The sequence below is a fragment of the Heteronotia binoei genome, unplaced genomic scaffold (assembly GCF_032191835.1).
Source record: "Heteronotia binoei isolate CCM8104 ecotype False Entrance Well unplaced genomic scaffold, APGP_CSIRO_Hbin_v1 ptg000154l, whole genome shotgun sequence".
Taxonomy (NCBI): domain Eukaryota; kingdom Metazoa; phylum Chordata; class Lepidosauria; order Squamata; family Gekkonidae; genus Heteronotia; species Heteronotia binoei.
Window position 1 is genome coordinate 850,254 of NW_026799997.1, and position 19,558 is coordinate 869,811.

At 39.3% G+C, this 19,558-nt stretch overlaps 1 protein-coding gene across 10 annotated transcripts in view; it reads left to right on the plus strand.

Moving 5' to 3' along the window:
• Positions 1-19,558, plus strand: part of LOC132590533 (PHD finger protein 14-like) — a 169,335-nt gene that overhangs the window by 83,918 nt on the left and 65,859 nt on the right. For 7 of the 10 annotated variants that reach the window (XM_060263452.1, XM_060263456.1, XM_060263454.1 and 4 more), the window contains one exon: positions 14,463-14,580. In XM_060263452.1, coding sequence (XP_060119435.1) covers positions 14,463-14,580 — 118 coding nt within the window. Of the gene's footprint in view, positions 1-1,126; positions 1,276-5,929; positions 7,284-14,462; positions 14,585-19,558 lie in introns of those variants that run through there. The other 3 variants (XR_009556700.1, XM_060263459.1, XM_060263460.1) reach the window with 3 other exon arrangements.

The window sequence follows — 19,558 nt, forward strand, 5'->3', positions numbered from 1 at the left end:
TCTTCAGGCTGCCACCTATTTGCTATTCCCCTACTGAAGGTGGCCAGCCTGGCGTCTACTAGAGCCTGTGCCTTTGTCACTGATTCACTTTGTGGAACAGACTCTATGAGGCGGTAAAGGGAGTGCTATTGTTAGAAATCTTTTATTCCTCATGGTTTTTAGTGAGGTAAAGATCATAGGCATCTTTGGAGACTAAGAGGTAACTGGGGGTTTATTCTATTGTTTTTAAATCGCCTGCTTTAACTGTAAGCCATATACATATAGTAAATAATACTTCTTAGCTAGCAAAAGGCTTGTGCAATTTTATACATGTGCTAATTTGGGGTGAAGTGTCTGTTCCAACCTTATTTCAGTTTTCCCTCTGTTCCTTGTCCATATCACCCTTTTCTGATTCTGCCATCTTACCTATTGATAATTTTCTTCACTTCACTTCCTCTCCCGCCTTGATAATCACCCGCTGTTACCATTGTCATTATGCCATCTAGCCCTATCCATATGAAGCTACAGAAGGGCTGTTGCTCAGTGGTAGAACATCTGCATGAGGTTTCAGGTTCAATTCTCATCTTCTCCAATTAAAAAGATCAAGTAGAAGGTTAAAACACCTTTTCATGTGACTCTGGAAAACCTCTGACAGCCAGAGTGGCTAATACTGATCTTGATAGAACGATGGTCTGCCTGTATAAGGCAACTTTATGTATTCATGCGATTTAGATCTTTCCCTAAAAGGTACCCCTGTGTGACCTGAGGGAGGGGTTGGTGTGTGGAGAAGGCTAACTTTAAGGAAGGGGATTGGGCTGTATCAGTTATCTTAACCTTTTCAGATGGGCAGTCTGCCTTTGAACTAAATCTTGCAGTATGGAACATGCTGTTTTCTAACTATACCTGTCTAACTTCCTGCTTTTATCTCTAGGGCAGCCAGATGTAAGGAAAGACAGGGCTCCGGTACCTTTAACAGTTGCATAGAAGAGGGGAATTTAGTAGATGCAGCTTAACATACAGAGGTGGGAAAAGCTATACTCGCTGAAATTTCCCATTCTATGCAGCTGTTAGGGATGCAGGAGCATGTCTTCTTTTGCCTTTGGTCATTTTCTCTTGGTCTTTTCTTTGTCTTTTTTGTTTTTTAAAGGTGGTGATGCCACTGCTGCGATCGACATTAGGTCAGGGTGCAACCTACTTGTGGGTCCTGAACCAATGAGCTAGATGATCTTTTTGATCCCTTCCAGATTTATGATTGTTAATGCCTCCATCTATTTAAAGCAGTCAACCAGCTTAATGGTAGGTAGTACATGTTATTTTAAACAACACAAGATAATAGAAAAGGTATCAAGCCATTGTTTAGCCACTAGCTGGATAGGTTATAGTTTGACAAAGCTTATAAAACTGTTTAAAGCAATTTTCCCAGCTGCACTGAAAAAAAGTGTTCAGTATTGCACATAGGTCTGTTAAACTACCATGGATGCTATTTGACAGTTTAAAAGGAAAGTAATTTTTTAAATCTTAAGTTTTCAACCAAAAAAGAAAGAAAACAGAAACTTTGTTGTTTATTCTTCCTCTTAACATTGGGCCATAATGATAAGATTTTCTTGCATCTAATCCAATGCATTGACTTAATCCCATGGAAAATCTAATGTCAGAGATCATTAAATTGTAGTGGAGACATGATGCTTATTATATGAATAAAACATTGTACTCAAGGTCCTTCTTACATATGCAACACTGCAGGTCTACAAATGGCTAATATATAGTTACTGTTAAGGTCCTTTCCAGATGGCAAGAAAACATGCAGATATCTTTTAAAAGGGAAGAGTGCAAACCTCACACAGACCGGCAGGATAACTTCCTGTGTAAATGTAGAATGTTTCCTTTTTTTCCTAAAAAAAAAAGTGTAAGTCTTCCAATGCTGGATAAGCTTTGCATGCCACCTTCAACTGATAATTTCACCAGTTAGATGCATTGGAAGGGGATGTGTAGCATTGCTACTTAGCCCATTTTTGTACAATGCATGGTTAGATATAAAAAAGTGTTTGGAAAGATCCTGTTACTGAACACCAGATTCCAGTCCTGTTAATGTGTTACACGATAGAAGTTTCTGGAGATTAATCAGAGAGCTGCTGATTTGAAAATTGCTGCAGGCTCCTGCTATTATGTATGCTTTGTGATGTTAGCAAGAGCTAGGAAAGAACGCAGTTGTTCTGGATCTCAGTTGTTCCTTATCTGTCAACAACACATGGGTGAAACATAGCAGGCAGCTTCAAACATACAATACAATTTAACAGAAGGTGTATAGATGAGGCTGTATGAAAAAACCAAAAAGAGCTAATAGAAATCCAAATCTGTGACTATCAGACATTGTGATGTTGTATTTCTAACACTTTAAAAATGTAATTGTCTTAACAAAATGTATACCTTTACTGATAAAAAGGTTTATATCACTTGTGATATGTCCCACTTGTTTAAAAATCATTGCTTACACATAATATTAAGAATTTCATATTGTCACATGGCCTCACACTTGAAGAGACAGCAAAAAAATTATTGTTCTCTTCCTTAAATTAACATGTTAAATTAACATGTGACCTGTCATCATCAGGTTCCTAATTTGAACAGTTATTTGTGTGCATTTAGCTGAGGCTCACTAAAGCAAATAAGCTATTGCAGTAACCATTGCTGCTGAATGCAGGCCACTTTGCATCCCCTTTAAAAGTCTGTAAGATGATGTTCCCCTTGTGTTCATTCTAAGTGAAAGGAGATGCACAAGAAGTCTGTGATGTTCTTCAGTGTATCACATTGAAAATATGCATAGCAAACAAAACAAATTTAGTAATGTGTAGATTTAGTAGAGAGCCAGTTTGGTGTAGTGGTTAAGTGCATGGACTCTAATCTGGGAGAACCAGATTTGATTCCCCACTCCTCACACATAGCTACTGCTGGTGTGACCTTGGGTTAGCCACAAGTTTTCAGCAGAGCTGTTCTCGCAAGAGCAGTTCTCTGAGAGCTCTGTCAGCCCCACCTACCTCACAGGGTGTCTGTTGTGGGAAGGGAAAGGAGATTGTAAACTGCTCTGAGACTCCAAGTGAAAAATAGGGTATAAATACGATCCCTTCTCTTCTGTGGAAGAGAGAAAGTGCATCAATCAATAATTCATATTTCAAGTGACTGATCATTTCCTGGAACAGATTTCTCTTCTCATTACCCTTTATTGTCAACATTGAAAGTACCGTAATGTCACAAAGTGTGCCAGAACAGTTTCTTTTTCTTTTTTAAAGAGTAATCTGAATTTTACGTAGAATATGTATATCCATTGGTCTTCAAAGCAGCTATATGCCAAAGTAAAATAGCCTTTGAATTTATCGTGTGAATCTGATACCCTGTTTGCTTTTCAGATTCCATAGATTGCGGTCCAAATATAGAATTTTGTACGTCAACATATCAGAGGTCAAAGAATGCTTCATGTTTTTCCACAAATCATTACTAATCAGCAGTTATGATGCAGTAGTGAGACAGCGCTCCTTGTGTGCTGTTGACAGTCTTATGTTCTTAATTTGGCTGTTTAAGCAATTTTCTTTCTACATGCATGCGCACATCTATTTTTTTAATCTGCTCTTTGGTTGTGGAAATCCAGCCCATAGTTATCCTTCGTTATTTTGCCTTTCTTTCATGACATTTTGGTTGAGTCTCTAATTTCTTAAATTAAAAATAATCCAATAAAAGTTTCCAATAAAAAGTTTAAGAGCATAATTTCGGAGTCTGTTCACATAACAGCTTTCCAAAGTGAAGATGGAATAAGAATTCATTTTATTTGCATATACAAATTGCTTAATACGTCATTCACTGAAATATTTTACAATATTTTCCATGTTTTCATTGACTCTGAAGTGTAATATCTACTGTGATACCTATTGTCAGATTCTCTTCCTGTCTGCACCTTGCTAGGTCAAAAGTGAAATATGTAAATAGTGCCTTTTATTTATAATTTGATAGAAATTTCTACATTAAAGCACCAGATGCAACTGTCAGCATGACTACGGTCTTCAAAACCATATTGGATTGTCACTAAATCTAATCAGAGCATAGTTTCCTAAAAGTTGTCCTGCAGTGGTTGAGTTAAATTTAAGTAAACATAATTGAATTAAATCAAAGTACATTCATTTGGCAATGTATATTTGCCAAATAATAGCAGAACAGTCCCATTTGTGTGTGTGTGGGGGGAATGTACATGTAGGCAGTTCTTTTTCTTATCAAGCCTAAATATATTTTACTGCTTTAATAGATTAAAATATGTAAATTATAGCTTAGTATACAAGTTTTTACTGTTTACATACTTATGGGATTCACAAGTATATCAGTTTTTAGAAACAAAATTATGACAGTAACCATTACTATAGACAGCTGCAAATTGCTGCATCTGTTTTGCTGTCAGAAAGGCAGAAAAATTGAAGCCAAAAATACAAATGATATAATAAACAAAAGAAAATATTATTTAAACAAAGAGTCATTAAATTACAGTAGGACTAGCAGAATATTTGGGTTTCAATTTAAACTTTATAGAATTGAAACATTGACTTGTTCCATGGTGTATCATGTACATTAAAGCATATTTACGTAATTTTTTATCTTTGTTGAAAAAACTGTCTTACCTGGAAGACCCAGGCAAGCCTGATCTCATCAAATCTCAGAAGCTAAGTAGGGTTGGCCCTAGTTTGTACTTGGATGGAAGACCACCAAGGAAGTCCAGGGCCACTACATAGAAGCAGTCAGTGGCAGACCACCACTGAAAGTCTCTTGTCTTTTAAAATGTACAGGGTTGCCATAAGTTGGTTGCAGTGTGACAGTACTTTACACACAGAGACACATACCAGACAAAATAGTTATAGTTAAACAGTAAACACTGAAAATTGTATGACTACAGTATACACAGGACTTAGTATGTAATGCTGTAGATTGTCTTTCAAAAAATCTCCATACTACAAATTTTGAGTAACAACTTGTCTTAAAAAGTATTTCATTCTCTCTAAAAAGTAAAATATGTCATAAGAGTGGCTTTCCAAGTTCAAAATTTCTAGTTTTTCCATGGGAAATTTGAGAGGAAATTTTTCCTGGCAGATTCTTTGGCCCTAATATCTCTACATTTGCTGTATGTTCAACAAGCCAGATGACCTATTTAAAATATTTTTGTTAAAATGTTTTTGTTCTTAGTCAATACTTGCTACATCTGGTTGGTCACAATATCAGTATGCCATATATGTACGGATATAAGCATGGATCTTTTGTTATAGTCATGCTTATTTTATATTTACTTTACTTTACTTCATTTGTATCTTGCCTTTTTCCCATTTGGGAGAATTTGGGATCTATTCTCCTTCCCTCCATTTTTATCCCCACAACAGCCCTGTGTGGTTCGTTGAGAATGACACTGGTCCAAGGTGAATTTCTATGAACTTCTATGGGCAATTCAAACTTAGGTCTCCCAGATCCTAGTCCAGCATTAGGCTAGTATACCACACTGGCTCTAGGACCAAAAAGCTGATATTTTACCACTTTCTACATTAAAAAAATCTCTTTCCCTCTCTCTCTCCCCCTCTCTCTACCTCTCTCTCCCCCTCAGAGGGAAATAGATAATTGACAGATAACATGCACTTTGGACGTCTGATCAAGATGGGTGGCCATCTGTCTGTAGCAATAGAAAAGAGCAAGAGTCCAGTAGCACCTTAAAGACTAACAAAATTTGTGGTGTAGTATGACCTTTCATGAGTCACTGCTTAGTTCTTCAGGTATCTGAACAAGTGAGTTGTGACTCATTTAAAAGTGTGGCATTAATCCTAAATTGTTACTTGCTAAATCTGTTACGATGTTGAAATGTTTCATGAGACAAAAGAACTGCTAAGATTGGTAAATGTTAATGTTTTTTTCTTATCACTTTACTGTGTAGATACTCTTCCTGAGATTCTGCTCTGCCACAACTCGTCCTCGGAGGCAGTCCTGGAAACTTCTTTTATAAATGTGATTTTTAAGCTGAGGATAAGACTTTCACTAGGACACAAATCAAAGGGAAACAATATATTATCCTGTCTGTATTACTAGTTGTCCCAGGTCTTATAGAATATAACCAATTGGTATGTTACATGAACTGACAAGGCAGTTAATTCACTTGCTGTTTTCTTTATACTAATCAGGCATATTTGATACGTGCATTGCTGGGAAATACTGGATAAATGCCTTGTCAGAATAGTTCTATTAAGTAATTTCATCTCCCATTGTGATTCCTTGGCAAATGATGATGTACAGTACTTGGACTCACTGAAGAGTGACAGGAGCCTATGGGACTTCATACTTATTTGTCATGATATTGAATGGAAAAAGCAGTACTTTGTCATTTGTTAGCTTTTCTGTTTCTGTGCCTCTTAATAAGTATATACTCCTATATAAAATAATGTGTTGCGTAACTATATGTAAAAGGCTTCTTTTTTGTTCAGAGAGGTGCAGTGAGATGTGTAAAACATTTCACACTTGCTATAGGAGAAGCGATTTTGTTCATATTAGTCTGAACAAATTTGTTTCATTTCAAAATTTACCAAGTGAGCAAAAACCAATCCACATTTCTCTCTAGTTAAGTAGCTATGATAGAGGGAAAAACATCAAACCCTGCGAGGCTGTCTTCATGGGGTTTCTGTGTTCTGAGTTTTGAGACTGTTGCTTTCTTCCCAAAAAAGGAACAATTCTTGCAGAGTTCTAGTCAAATAACAGTTGGTTATTCACAATTGCCAAACTTCTAATATAAATATAAAACAGATATTTCTTTCCACAGCAAAAGTCTATTCTTTCCATATTTAATTCTGCCCTGCTTGAAAGAAGTTTGTACATAGGTGCATTAATGTCTGTCTCTGGACTATATATGCTGCAATTCATCCAAGATGTATTACCCATATGGGGAGGGGGCTACAGTTTCATTGCATTTGCTTTCACCACTGAAAATAAAAGGTGCTGCATTGTAAACTGGAAGGTATTTTGGCTTTTCAGCATTGCAAAGAAACTTGTAGAAAATTCTCCATGTGAGTTCTTCTCAGTTTGTTGGTATTGGAAGTTTGTGATATATGGCAGTATAGTAATATTTTGCAGTATTTTGTAAAGCCCCCCCCCCCCGTTTTAAAATATGTTTCTTAACCAGAACATACAAAATGAAAGATGTAAATCAGCTAATTACGAATTGGTGTATTGAAATGGTTGTGGCTAGAGATTATGTTATACAATATTTGGATTGTTCAATAAAATAACTTGATTTCATCAGTTACAGTGTTTGAAATAGGCCTTTTTGTCAATATGGTGACACTCAGATGAACACGGAATTTAACTGTACAAAGGATCAGTCGAAAAGAGGTTGGATATCTCAGTGGTTTGATGGTCATGTAATAGATCATTATGCCCCTAGAATTGTGCATTCTTTACATAGTATTGATTTTAAACCATTTTTTACAGAAGAGATACAAAATGCATACATTTGCAGCCCATAATTTAGACTTCACCTGTGCATTTAATAATATGTATTTGTTTTTTTAATATGAGAAAGTTATTAACAAATACCTTGTTAGTAATAGTTAATAGGTGTTATGTAATGCCAGGCCCATCAATAATAAGACCTCCATCCTTCGGGAATTCCTGCTTGAGCAGGACATGGACCTGGCATGCGTGACCGAGACCTGGGTGCGCGATGGGGAGACCGTAGATCTCTCCCAGATGGCTCCCCCAGGATATTCGGTCTCTCACCACTCGCAGACTAGCGGGCGGGGGGGAGGGGTGGCATTGTTCATACGAGAGGCTTACTCCTTCCGGGCCCTCCCGGCCCCGGAGATCAAGGGCATTGAATGTGCCGGTCTGGCGTGGGACGTTGGGGAGGGGTTGGCGATCTGGCTGGTGTACCGACCGCCTAACGCACCGACCAGCGCCTTACTATCCCTGATGGAGGCCGCAGCAGGATGGGCATTGGAGCACCCGAGGCTTCTGATCCTGGGTGACTTCAATGTTCATGCCGATGACGCGACCTCCAATCAGGCGATGGACCTGGTGTCTTCCATGGCGACACTAGGACTCTCCCAATTAGTTACAACGCCCACTCACCAGGCGGGGCACATGTTAGACTTGGTCTTCGCGGCGGGAGTTTTAGTGAACGGTCTTGCTTCTATAGCAGTGCCATGGTCAGATCACTATGCCCTCAAGGCTCGTGTGGATGTCCCACCCCAAGCCCGTTTAGGCGGCGAGCACATTTTAGCTCGCCCGCGGAGCCTGATGGACCCAGAACGGTTCCTGATGGCCCTGCGGGATCCCTGCTCCCCCTGGTGATTTCCTAGATGACCTGGTGGAGGCTTGGAACGACAGGCTCTCCGGGGCCATCGATGAGATCGCACCTAGGCGTCCTCTGCGCCCTCGTTTAAAGCCGACACCTTGGTATAACCAGGAGTTGCGGCATTTAAAACGGGGACTCAGACGACTAGAGAGGCAATGGCGGTGTACTCGAGACGAAGCGACTCGAACATCTTATAGAGAGTTTATGAAGTCCTATGAGATGGCAGTCAAGGCCGCAAAGAAAACATACTTTGCGGCCGAGATTGCGTCTGCAACTTCGCGCCCGGCACAACTGTTTAATATAATTCGGACTCTTACAACACTGCCACAGGGCAGACCAAATTCTAACGAATTGGAAATTGGCTGTGAGGCTTTTGCGGATTTCTTTGCGGATAAAATCACGTCGCTCCGCTCCGACTTCCCTGCCATATTAGATACAGTTAGCGAACCTGAGCCTCCGTGCCTGTCTTCGGATTGTGTTCTGGACAGCTTCGGTGCTCTTAGCCTGGAAGAAGTTGACAGGATCCTCCTATCTGCACGCCCAACAACTTGCAAATTGGACCCGTGCCCCTCCTGGCTTATTAAGACCTGCCAGAGGGAGCTGAGATATCCTGTACGGGATATCATAAATAGATCCCTATTGGAGGGGCATTTTCCATCAGCGCTTAAAGAGGCGGTGGTCCGTCTCCTCTTGAAAAAAAAACCCGCTAGATCCGGCCGAATTGGCACCTTATCGGCCGGTCTCGAATTTGCCCTTTTTGGGCAAACTTATTGAGAGGGCAGTGGCGTTGCAGCTACAGAGCTTCCTGGAGGACACTTCTGTCCTTGACTCCTGCCAGTCTGCGCCCCAGAAAACTTGGACCGGGCGTTACAGGAGGTGGCTAGGTGGCTTAGGCTGAGTGGGCTGAAGCTGAATCCCGCGAAGGCAGAGGTCCTTTGCTTGGGTCGTTGTGGCCCGGGAAGGTAAATCCCCCCTACCAGTCTTTGACGGGGCGCCGTTGACAGTGGCGCACAGGGTCAAAAGTCTGGGGGTACTGTTGGAGCCTTCACTGACAGTGGAGGCTCAGATAGCAGCCACTGCCAAGTCTGCATTTTTTCATCTTAGGCGGGCGAGGCAGCTGGCTCCTTTCCTGGAGCACGACGACCTAGCAACGGTGATTCATGCTACGGTCACCTCGAGGTTAGACTACTGTAATGCCCTCTACATGGGGCTGCCCTTGTGCCGAACCCGGAAACTGCAGTTAGTGCAGAATGCCGCCGCCCGGCTGTTATTAGGGCTCCCAAGATGGGAGCACATTCGGCCGAGGCTTCGGGATCTGCACTGGCTGCCAATAATATTCCGAGTCCGGTACAAGGTGCTGGTCATTACCTTTAAAGCCCTATATGGCCTAGGACCTGCCTACCTTAGGGACCGTCTCTCCCCACACGTTCCCCAGAGAGTACTAAGATCGGGCTCGCAGAACGTACTAGTAATCCCTGGGCCAAAGGAGGCCCGTCTGAAATCCACCAGGGATCAGGCCTTCTCGGTAACGGCGCCTTACTGGTGGAACCAGCTGCCGGAAGAGGTGAGGGCCCTGCGGGACCTAGGGAAGTTCCGCAGGGCCTGTAAGACAGTCCTCTTCTGGCTGGCCTACAACAACTAATTGACACTGAGAATTTTTGGATGGCGCTAGAATTGCATTTTGACAGACCGCTGGTTTTTATGTCCTATGTTTTATTAATTTATTGTTTTAACTGTTGTTATGTAATTGTTTTTAAGCCAAACCTATGTAAGTTTTGTGCGTTGTGAGCCGCCCTGAGCCGCCTCGGTGGGAAGGGCGGGATATAAATCGAAATATAAATAAATAAATAAATAAATCACTGACTTTAAGGGAAAAATCACTAAAATAATGAATTATTTTGTCTGTATGTTTTGATCTAGTAATTCTTTGCAAACAGAGGAGCTCTGTATGTGTTCATGCAGTTTGCATTCCTGTATTGATTTTGGGTATTTTACGTTATATTTTCTTTAAAAGAAGTTGATATTTTTGTAAATAGATTTTCCATACAGGGATGAGGTGAATGGCAACAGTTGCATAGATGTCATCATAGTACCTGTAGAATTCTCAAGGGGCAGGAATAAATAAGTTGGCTTATATATTACTTTTGTTCCATGGTTGATAAGTTGCTCATTTAGTGCTCTTTTTTAAATTGTGTATCCTTCACTGTTCATTTGTCTAACAGTGGATTTCACTGTTTGATGAAAGTTTATCTTTCTGAAAAGCAGTCTTCACAATAGTTGTGACAGCACATATTTCAGTATTGCAATGGGCATAGATACCCATTTTTACCCATTTGTAGGCTGTGCACTATTGCAAAGAAGGATGTTTGAGCTGTATGTGGAGATGTTTACATACTTTCTCCATTTATGGCCTATCACATTTGAAAACAGCTATCTTTTGTGTTATAATGTAAACTGCTACTAGTTCATTTGATAGATTAATTTACAGCCTCTAGAACAGTAGGAACTAGACTACATCTAGTAATAAGAAGTAATGGTTGGTTTTCTCTGTGTGGTGGGTAGATTCCTCTCCCCCCTTATTTAATTCAAGTGATCAAACTTTGAGAAGGAACTACCATAAAGAAGGATGCATGAGTTTGCGTTCAGATAAAGCAGTATGCATACTGCTGAAAACTAGCACTTGGTATATATGTTGTGATGACGGTCTGACCTATTTCTTTATTAGTGCTAAGTTCCAACAAATATTTAGATGGATCACAGTGGAAACAGGTACTAAACTTGGGGAAATGTGGATTTTATTTTTATTTTATTTTGGTTAATTTTTATTCCACCCTTTCCCACGAACGGAATCTAGAAATGGTTGTGGTAGAGAGGACCCCAGCTGGTCAGTCAGAGCTGAATTCCATCTTTTGTACCCAATTGTAGAGGTAAGATAGTTCAGTTAAGGAAAACATCAAGTGCCAGCTTTAAATGTTAACAAAAACCTAATAATTATTTATACCACTACTTGTGATTGGAGACATGAAATGGCGTCCTTTCTTAGGTTTGTGGCTCAAAATATCTGTTTTTCATTGTTCCACAAGCTGGACTGTGCCTATAAACCTTACAGTAGTGTAAAATCAACGTTTGATAATTTAGAAGTTTAGAAACCTTCCCAGTCAGGTATTCTAATGTGAGAATGTGCAGTTCAAATTGTTTCAGTCTCATATCTCATCATAAAGTCACTGTAATGTGTACTGCTTGCATGTATTCAAAACTTACTTAGGGTTTCTTTAAAATCGTATCTTTTGAGAAAGACATAGCAGACAGTGTTAAGTGGTACATAAATGATAGTTCTGGTTTTGAAGTAATATTTGTAAAGTCTTTAACGACTGTATTTATTAATAAACTGTTTTAGGTAAATTACTTTTACAACTAAGCATTTACAACATTTTACAACTAAAATGTTTCAGGCTATCTTATGAATGCAAAGTGATTTTTAAAATTCTTTAGAGCATTGATTTTTACAATGAATTACGGTGACTTACAAAACTACAAAGTGTAAGCACATTTTTTTCAGTGTTTAATTTAGAGAACCCTCTCCCCCCATGTTCACTCTAAGACTTCTGCAGGCCAGCTGATAAGACTCCCTCCAGTGCAGGTAAGCGTGATGTAATGAAATTGGACGTATGCACTAGGCTTTGTAAATAGAATGAGATTGACCCCCAGCCATTATCTCATTTATCTGATTTACATTGTAAAATCAGGATCTACAGTATTGATTAGAGCATAATTAGCTAATTATGAACAGGAAAATACAGAGTTATGTGGGGTTTGAACACAGCAGGCTCTACTGCTGAAAGATTTCCAAGGGCATGAGCAGATGGAGTTCACGTTAATAAAGAATAAAGCAGACGTGTTTCAGGTATGGAAGTATCTAATACACTTCTCTTGCTGTGCAGAGATACTTGACCTCAGTTCTGTATTTTTGTTTGTGAAAAGTATTTTCTGCCAGCTTGTACTTTTTTTTTTTTGCTTTGGTTTAATGTCCTGATCCAATAGCTGCTATCATTGGACCTTTTCACCATTCTCTATTATTTAAAAGCTGGAATTTAACTACTAAGTAGATTTTATTGTGTTTATTATGTCTTTGCCAGTGGACACTGTCTAGAGAAACTGCTAACAATTGTATTTAAAGAAAACATTGCTAATATTTTATTCTGTTCCAACATATCTAATTTTTATTTTTCTCTGGTGTAAATGTTGGGAATGAATATAGAATGATGTGGAGTTCTACCCTGGAAAAAATTGCTTGAGCCTTAGTAGATGATGTTTGATCAATCACAGTTGGTTGGAATTGGGAACAAAATTATCCTTAGTTCAGATTGTGGAACGATTGGGTATTCCTGTACAATATGGCTTGGCTCTCTTCACTTACTTGAGCTATTTGCCTTTAGCATGTTTTTCAGCACCATTTTTAGAACACTTCCCTCATGTTGATGGTAATAAAAAATCTTCCCATAATAAAGATTAGTAAAAAAGGAAGGGAGTGAAGACTATTTATCTTGTTCCTTTTTTTTTTGGTGGCAAATGCAAGCCATGTCCCCTTTAAAGTCTTCAGAGATATCCTCCTATTGTATAAACAGTTGTTAATCCTTCTGTTCCACACACACACAAAGGATAACTTTGGAGAGGAAAGTATCCAGACTTTTCTCAAAGAAAGCCCATGAGGTTCTGCTAAAGCATCTTCCTTTCAGGTAGTCTCTGTCATGAATTACTTACTATAATATATAATTTCAAAATATTTAAAAGCTATTATCTCATTGGTATAAAATGAAATTCACATTTAAAATAACTTATTCTTGCTTACAGTATTAAGCTTTATATTTACTTAGCTGTTTCCTTTATGTGAAGAAATCTGACTAAATTTGTTTTGAAAATACATGCTCATTAATTCATAAAAATAGGATATATGCAAATGAAGTGAAAACAGGTGCTTGTAAGAATAATTTCTTTCAATGTGATATAAAATTATTTTTCTTCCTCTTGAACATGTTGTTTTGTGCTGTATAATGTAAATACTTCTTTGGGCTGACCTCTGAATGCTGATTGGAAATAAACCCCACAGTTTTGTAAGATTTACTGCTAAGCACATGAGGACAGGACATTTTAAAAAAGGTGACACGAAAAATTCTAGTTTATGAGTTGCACAGAAATTATCAAAAGTCTTGCTTAAAAGACCACCACCACAGAAAGTTTAAGAGTTCAAATTAGGCTTCTATACTTTTTCAAGAACTTGGAACATTTATGCAATATTGGGGTTCAAAAATAAGTAAATATGTGGTAGCCAGACATTGGCTACATAATGGAAATCCTGCAAGCCCCTCTGACCCCTTCTCCTTAGGCCCATGTGTACTAACTATACTACAAAATATGTAAGGGGGCAGATTGTAGGTGTAGTAGTTTCCACATCCACAGGAATGCCTGCTTTCTTCCACAAATTTTGACATTGTAATGGAAACAATATTAAAATTTAATAAATAACCCTTTTATTGAGCAGTGAAGTCTGTCACACAGAGGTTCCAGTGTGCAGTTGAAGTTCTTCCACTTCAATGGCTGTCGCTTTTGCTTATATGCAAGTTACTTTACAGTGTAGTTCTTATTGAAAAACTTCTATCAGTGCCAGCCCTAGACCATCTGGCAAGGCTAACTTCTGGTGCCCCTCCCCACACTGATAACCAATTTACAAAAACAGATAAATTGTGGGAAAATTGAAAAGCACAAAACTTGAAATTGCTCCCTAACCTGGATAGCCCAGGTCGCTGAGTGACCTGAGAAGCACCCAATTTAGCGCCCCCAGAAGGTCGGTGCCCTAGGCAACTGCCTAGTTTGCCTAGTGGCAGGACCAGTTCTGGCTATTATATCATATTCTTAATAGAAATATGTATGGTATCAGGATGTTCTAGTTGACTAAAATGGCAGACTACTTTGTTATATGGCTGACAGGCCTTTCAGAAAGTTCTCATCGTGTTTATGCCTCTGCTGGAATTTTATTTTTAGAATATTTGAAGCAAAGAATTGTAAAAATGCCATATATAATAGCTTTGATGCCAAATTTTGAAGAAAGATATCTATTTTTATGCAGGTGTGATGAGTGCAGGCTTTGCTATCATTTTGGCTGTTTGGACCCTCCCTTGAAAAAGTCGCCCAAACAAACTGGCTATGGGTGGATTTGTCAAGAGTGTGATTCTACATCCTCTAAAGTAAGTTCATGAGTCTTGTGCAAGTGCAAAGCCTTTAGGAAATATTTCACAACTTCTGGATTGTATATGAACCCACCACTTTTTTTATTAAGTGAGTCTGCTGCTATTGAAAAGCCACACTACTAGCTGGTTTTGTTTAATATTACTGAGAATGGCTTGCTGGCTTGCTTGCTTGTTTTTGCTAGACCAAAGTTTCCTAGAAAGTTTTGGTGACCCATTTAACAAATGAAGGATTTATACTTTTTAAAGTTTAGTAATAAATATTTGTGGAATGCATATACTGAATTGTTTGATACTGCTTGACCATTTTACTTTAAAGAAACCTGTCTTCTGGATATTTTAGTTTAGTAAAAAAACAGACTAACTGTAATATGAACAGACATTTAACAATATGTCAAACTTAATTGAAACCTAAGATAAATGTCACTTGCTATTGCAAACTATGCTTAAGTTATTTCAGTGGATTTATCTGTAATGATTTGATGTCTTGCTTTTTTAGTATTCTGTGTGACATTGCTGAAACAATCTGTTTTCAGAAAGACAGAACCTCACTGTCCAATCTGCTTTTCAAATAATTTATTTTCTAAACTTCTTTAGTAGCTATGGACATCCAAAAGCATAAGGTAAATTGCTAGTTTTAAGTTGCATTTACCTTTCCAAATTGGATAATGCTTTGTGCTGAATATTGGTTATTAATCAAATCAGTCTGCTTTAAGCACATACAGTGGTTGGTGTAGATACTTAACTGTGTGGTGTAACCTGCACACATGAGTCCTGAGCACAATTTTGAGGCAGTGTTCAGTCCTTGGGTGAATTAAAATTCATGATGAATTGCTAAGAGGCCTTTTAGCTAATGCTGCTTCTCTGTGTACCATGAATTAAAATGGTCTGTTAGTCATTCAGGATTTCTTACCAACAGCATTTCTTCTTGAGAACTATAAATCTTGGGTATGATAAAATCTTAGGTTGCATTGTTTTCAGCATGGACAAATTTTATGGCATCTGAATGAGCAAATGGTACCCTAAAATTGTCTTATGAGGCCTCCTTGTGGCTCTTTCATGTTACTGTTTGTCATTTGTTTGTTCATTTTCATTTGAAGACAGCTTATGCTCTTTTGTGTTGTCAGAATCCAAGATAAGTACCCTACAGCATGCCACTTTGCTTTTGGTGACAATTGTTTTATGAAAATGTAGTGACTGCTTGTTTTAAAATTCACCCTTTTGAAACATTAATGAATAGTGTACATTTAGTTTGTTATGGGTTTGAGTGCATTTGGCAAAGACTTTAGCTCAGTCCAAATCAAATTTAATAAAAATTACTTGTATCTACAGTGAAAGGAATTCCGAATACAACAATCAGATATAACTGTCAGTGGGTCAGTATTGTAATCTAATAACTGTGTAGATCTAGCCTCAAATAGTACTATGGAAAAAGTGAACATAGCATCATGCAGGCAGCCTTCTGCTGTTCTTGCACTTCTCTGGAACATGACTTCAGCATGAACTTATTTGTGCATGGATGCACATATTCTCTCTCTCTCTCTCTCTCCTCCCTCCGTTGGAAACAGTGCCAAGAATTCTGCACTTGCTTTCTCTGAATTCCAGAATTGCCACACTTCCTGCTACTTTATCCACTGAGTCCAATTCTCATCATGTGGTTTAGTTTACATACTCAAGCCATGAGATATCATTATGTTTTTGGTTCTTGGCTACTAGAGAAATCAGAACTGGAAAGTACCCTTTCCAGCAGCAGATTAATAAGTAATGTATTATCTTTTGTTGAAGAGAATGGTACCCATTTGTTAATTATATTGACACAAAATGAATAGTGTTGTTGCCAAGTGTTTTATGAATGTGCAGTCCTTGTTCACATTGCTTTGTTCAAGCCAAGGTTGACAATTACTAGGGGCAGTCTTGCAAGCTAGCTCTTGTATATAAGGGCACTGGTATTTCTCTAGTTCTAATAGCAGTTTTTGTATCATTCATAATGAAAATATTGAATATCAGTTTTTCAAATATTGTTGCTTGAATGTTTATAGACATGTGATTTGTTCCCAATAAGTGCAAACACTATTATATAGACATAGTAGATATGATAAAAAATTTCTGTCCCACTGATAGTCTACTTACATTTTGTTCATAATACACCATGCAACTCTCCTGCAATCTTGTCAAGTTATTTCCCTGCCTGTGTAACATATTCCCATATTACCCCAGCTGTCAAATAATGACAGTGACTTTGCTTTAGGGCAGGAGGGCAGCATCTTCTCTGCTAGTAATAGTGTCACTTTTATGGAATGGGTGATACTTACCAAAGAGGTCTGACAAGCTTTCTCATCTGAACAACACTGAAAAAGAATTGCTATATAAAACACAAAAAATAGCTGTTTCTGTAGCCTTGCATCCTTTCTTTCAAAAAATGACTGCTGTGGTTTTTGTATTGCTCACTTTAATGTCCTAAAACAAAAAAGTGAACAAAATTTGGGAATCGTGGCATTGTGTAGGTAATAGATTGACTTCACTTCAAAGACAGATTATTTTATCTTCACAAGCAATAGGTCTCTATGACTTCTGTACAGTCGTACACATGGGTACTGTGCCTGCACTGAGCCCAAAGTCAGAATTTTCTAGAGCTATCCCCAACCATTGTGATGCACATTCTTCTCAGGGCTTGGGGAGTGAGCATGCTCCTCACCTGCTCAGACTTGAGGGTAGGGTGTCTCCCACTCAGTTCCTCCTTAACTGTCGCCAGAGCCTGACCTCATCATTCTTCTCATCCTCACTGCTTGTAGCCCTTCTTTTTCTCTTACCTTCTCTTCTGTCTTTGTTTCCTTTGCAATTTGAAAAAAAAAAATCTATTTGTTCATCTTGTCATTTAGTCTGTGTCTCCCCCTTCCCCCCTCTTCCCCTTCCCTCCACCTGTGAGGCTTGGGTAGTCGTGTATGGGAGGCACAGATTTTTTCAAAAAATTCCCTTCCTCTGATGGACACCAGCTCTGTCTTTTTGTGAAGTTCACTCATCAGGCCCATTGAAATTGTACCCTCAGATTCCAGGGTCATCTTTTTCAATCACCTACAATGCCATCCTCAGCTCACAACACTTAATTGATTCCATCAGGTTCAGGATCCAAGGTTATGGATCTGTCGGGATCGTCTTTTACATAATCGATTCCTAAGACAGTATCAGCCAAGTGTTCATTTGACCAAGAAGAAAAAGATAAAACACACTCATTCACCAACATCAGTGGCAACTGTCCCTTCTTATATCTGGTCTCTCCAGCTCAGCTGTTCAGCCCATTGATGTGGGACCATCTGCCCCTTCTTATCTCTGGTCTCTCCAACTCAGCTGTTCAGCCCATTGATGTGAGACCATCCGCCCCTTCAACTATAGCGAGGGCACCACCATCACCTATTTTGGTGGTTCCAACTCCACCACTCATAGCATTCTACAACTTTCACATGGGAAGTTTCTGTATCTACCAAAAGCTTGGGACTTGCTCTCCCAACAGGGGAGTTGAGTGCTCCATCTGGATCCAGCTTTCTTCAAACTAATAGCATGGTACCTTCGACCATAGACTTCCCTTCTGCTGTACAACACATATTCTGTTGAACGTGAGGGAACTAGCCACTTGAAAAAACTTGTGAAGCTAAGTGGAAATGCTTCTCCTCCTACACCTCCAGTAGACAATTGGATCCCTTATCCACTTCCCTAACTGATGTGCTGTTTTATCTAGTTCTCCAGGAGTCCGAATTGGGATTTTCCTCTCTTAAGATTCACTTAGCAGCCATTCCTGTGTTCCATTATCCCACTGATGGGAAGACACTGTTCTCTCACCACACCTCCAAGTTGGTTTTGAAAGGCATGTTGAGACTTCATCCACCAATCAAACCAACTGTACCAATTGGAGCTTGTCATAAATGCTCTCACAACTAATGCGGAAGCTTTTTGAACCCATGGCCACAGCCCCAATCCATCTTATTTCTTGGAAAATGACCTTTCTAGTATCTCTTACTTCAGCCAAATGCTGCAGTGATTTTTCAGCTTTCAGGGCAGACCCACCATATGTCTCCTTTCATAAGGACAAAGTAGTTCTGCAGCCAGACCCTGCCTCTCCTAAAAGTAGTGTCAACCATTCCTCTCTCTCAGCCAACTATATTGCCAGCCTTTTCTCCAACCCTTCCAATAAAGGGCAGCGAGCTTTGCATTCTTTAGACATTTGCCAAGCACTCACTTTCTGCCTTTCATAAACTGAACAATTTCTCCGACCTCCACCTCTTGAGGACAACCTAGACAAGGTCAAAGAATCTCGTCACAATGGATCATATCCACCATCTCCTTTTCTTACAAACTTGTGCATCAACCACTCCCTACTCACTTGTGGGCACATTTGACAAGATTAATCTCAACCTCTTCAGCCTTCCTGGGAGGTTCATCACTGCAAGACATCTGTAATGCAGTGACCTGGTCATCTCCCATTACTCCTTGGATGTTTGTTCTTGTTGTAATGTATCCTTCAGCCAGACAGTTCTTTGGTTGATTTTCATGTAGATCCAACCAGTACTTTCAGGTGAGCCTGTACCACCACCCCAAAAAAGACCCCACAAACTCACTAGTCATCCATGTGTGGGACTGCACAGAAGCCACAAAGAAGATAAACAGGTTGCTTACCTGTAACTGATTATCTTCAAGTGGTCTTCTGTGCAGTCACAAATGCCCACTCAGCCTTTTCCACTGCTGGCACCTTTCACCTACTCACCATATTTGTTGGAACCTGAAAGGAACTGAGTGGGACGTGCCTTCTCCGCAGGTCTGAGCATGCACACAGCGTGTTCACTCCCCAAGCCCTGAGGACAACACATACCAAAAAAAATGGGGATATCTCTAGAAGATTCCAACTTTGGGCTTGGTGCAGGTGCAGTACCCATATGTTTATACATTGAAGTGTAACAGACCTGCCCCAAGTGATGCTACAGAACAA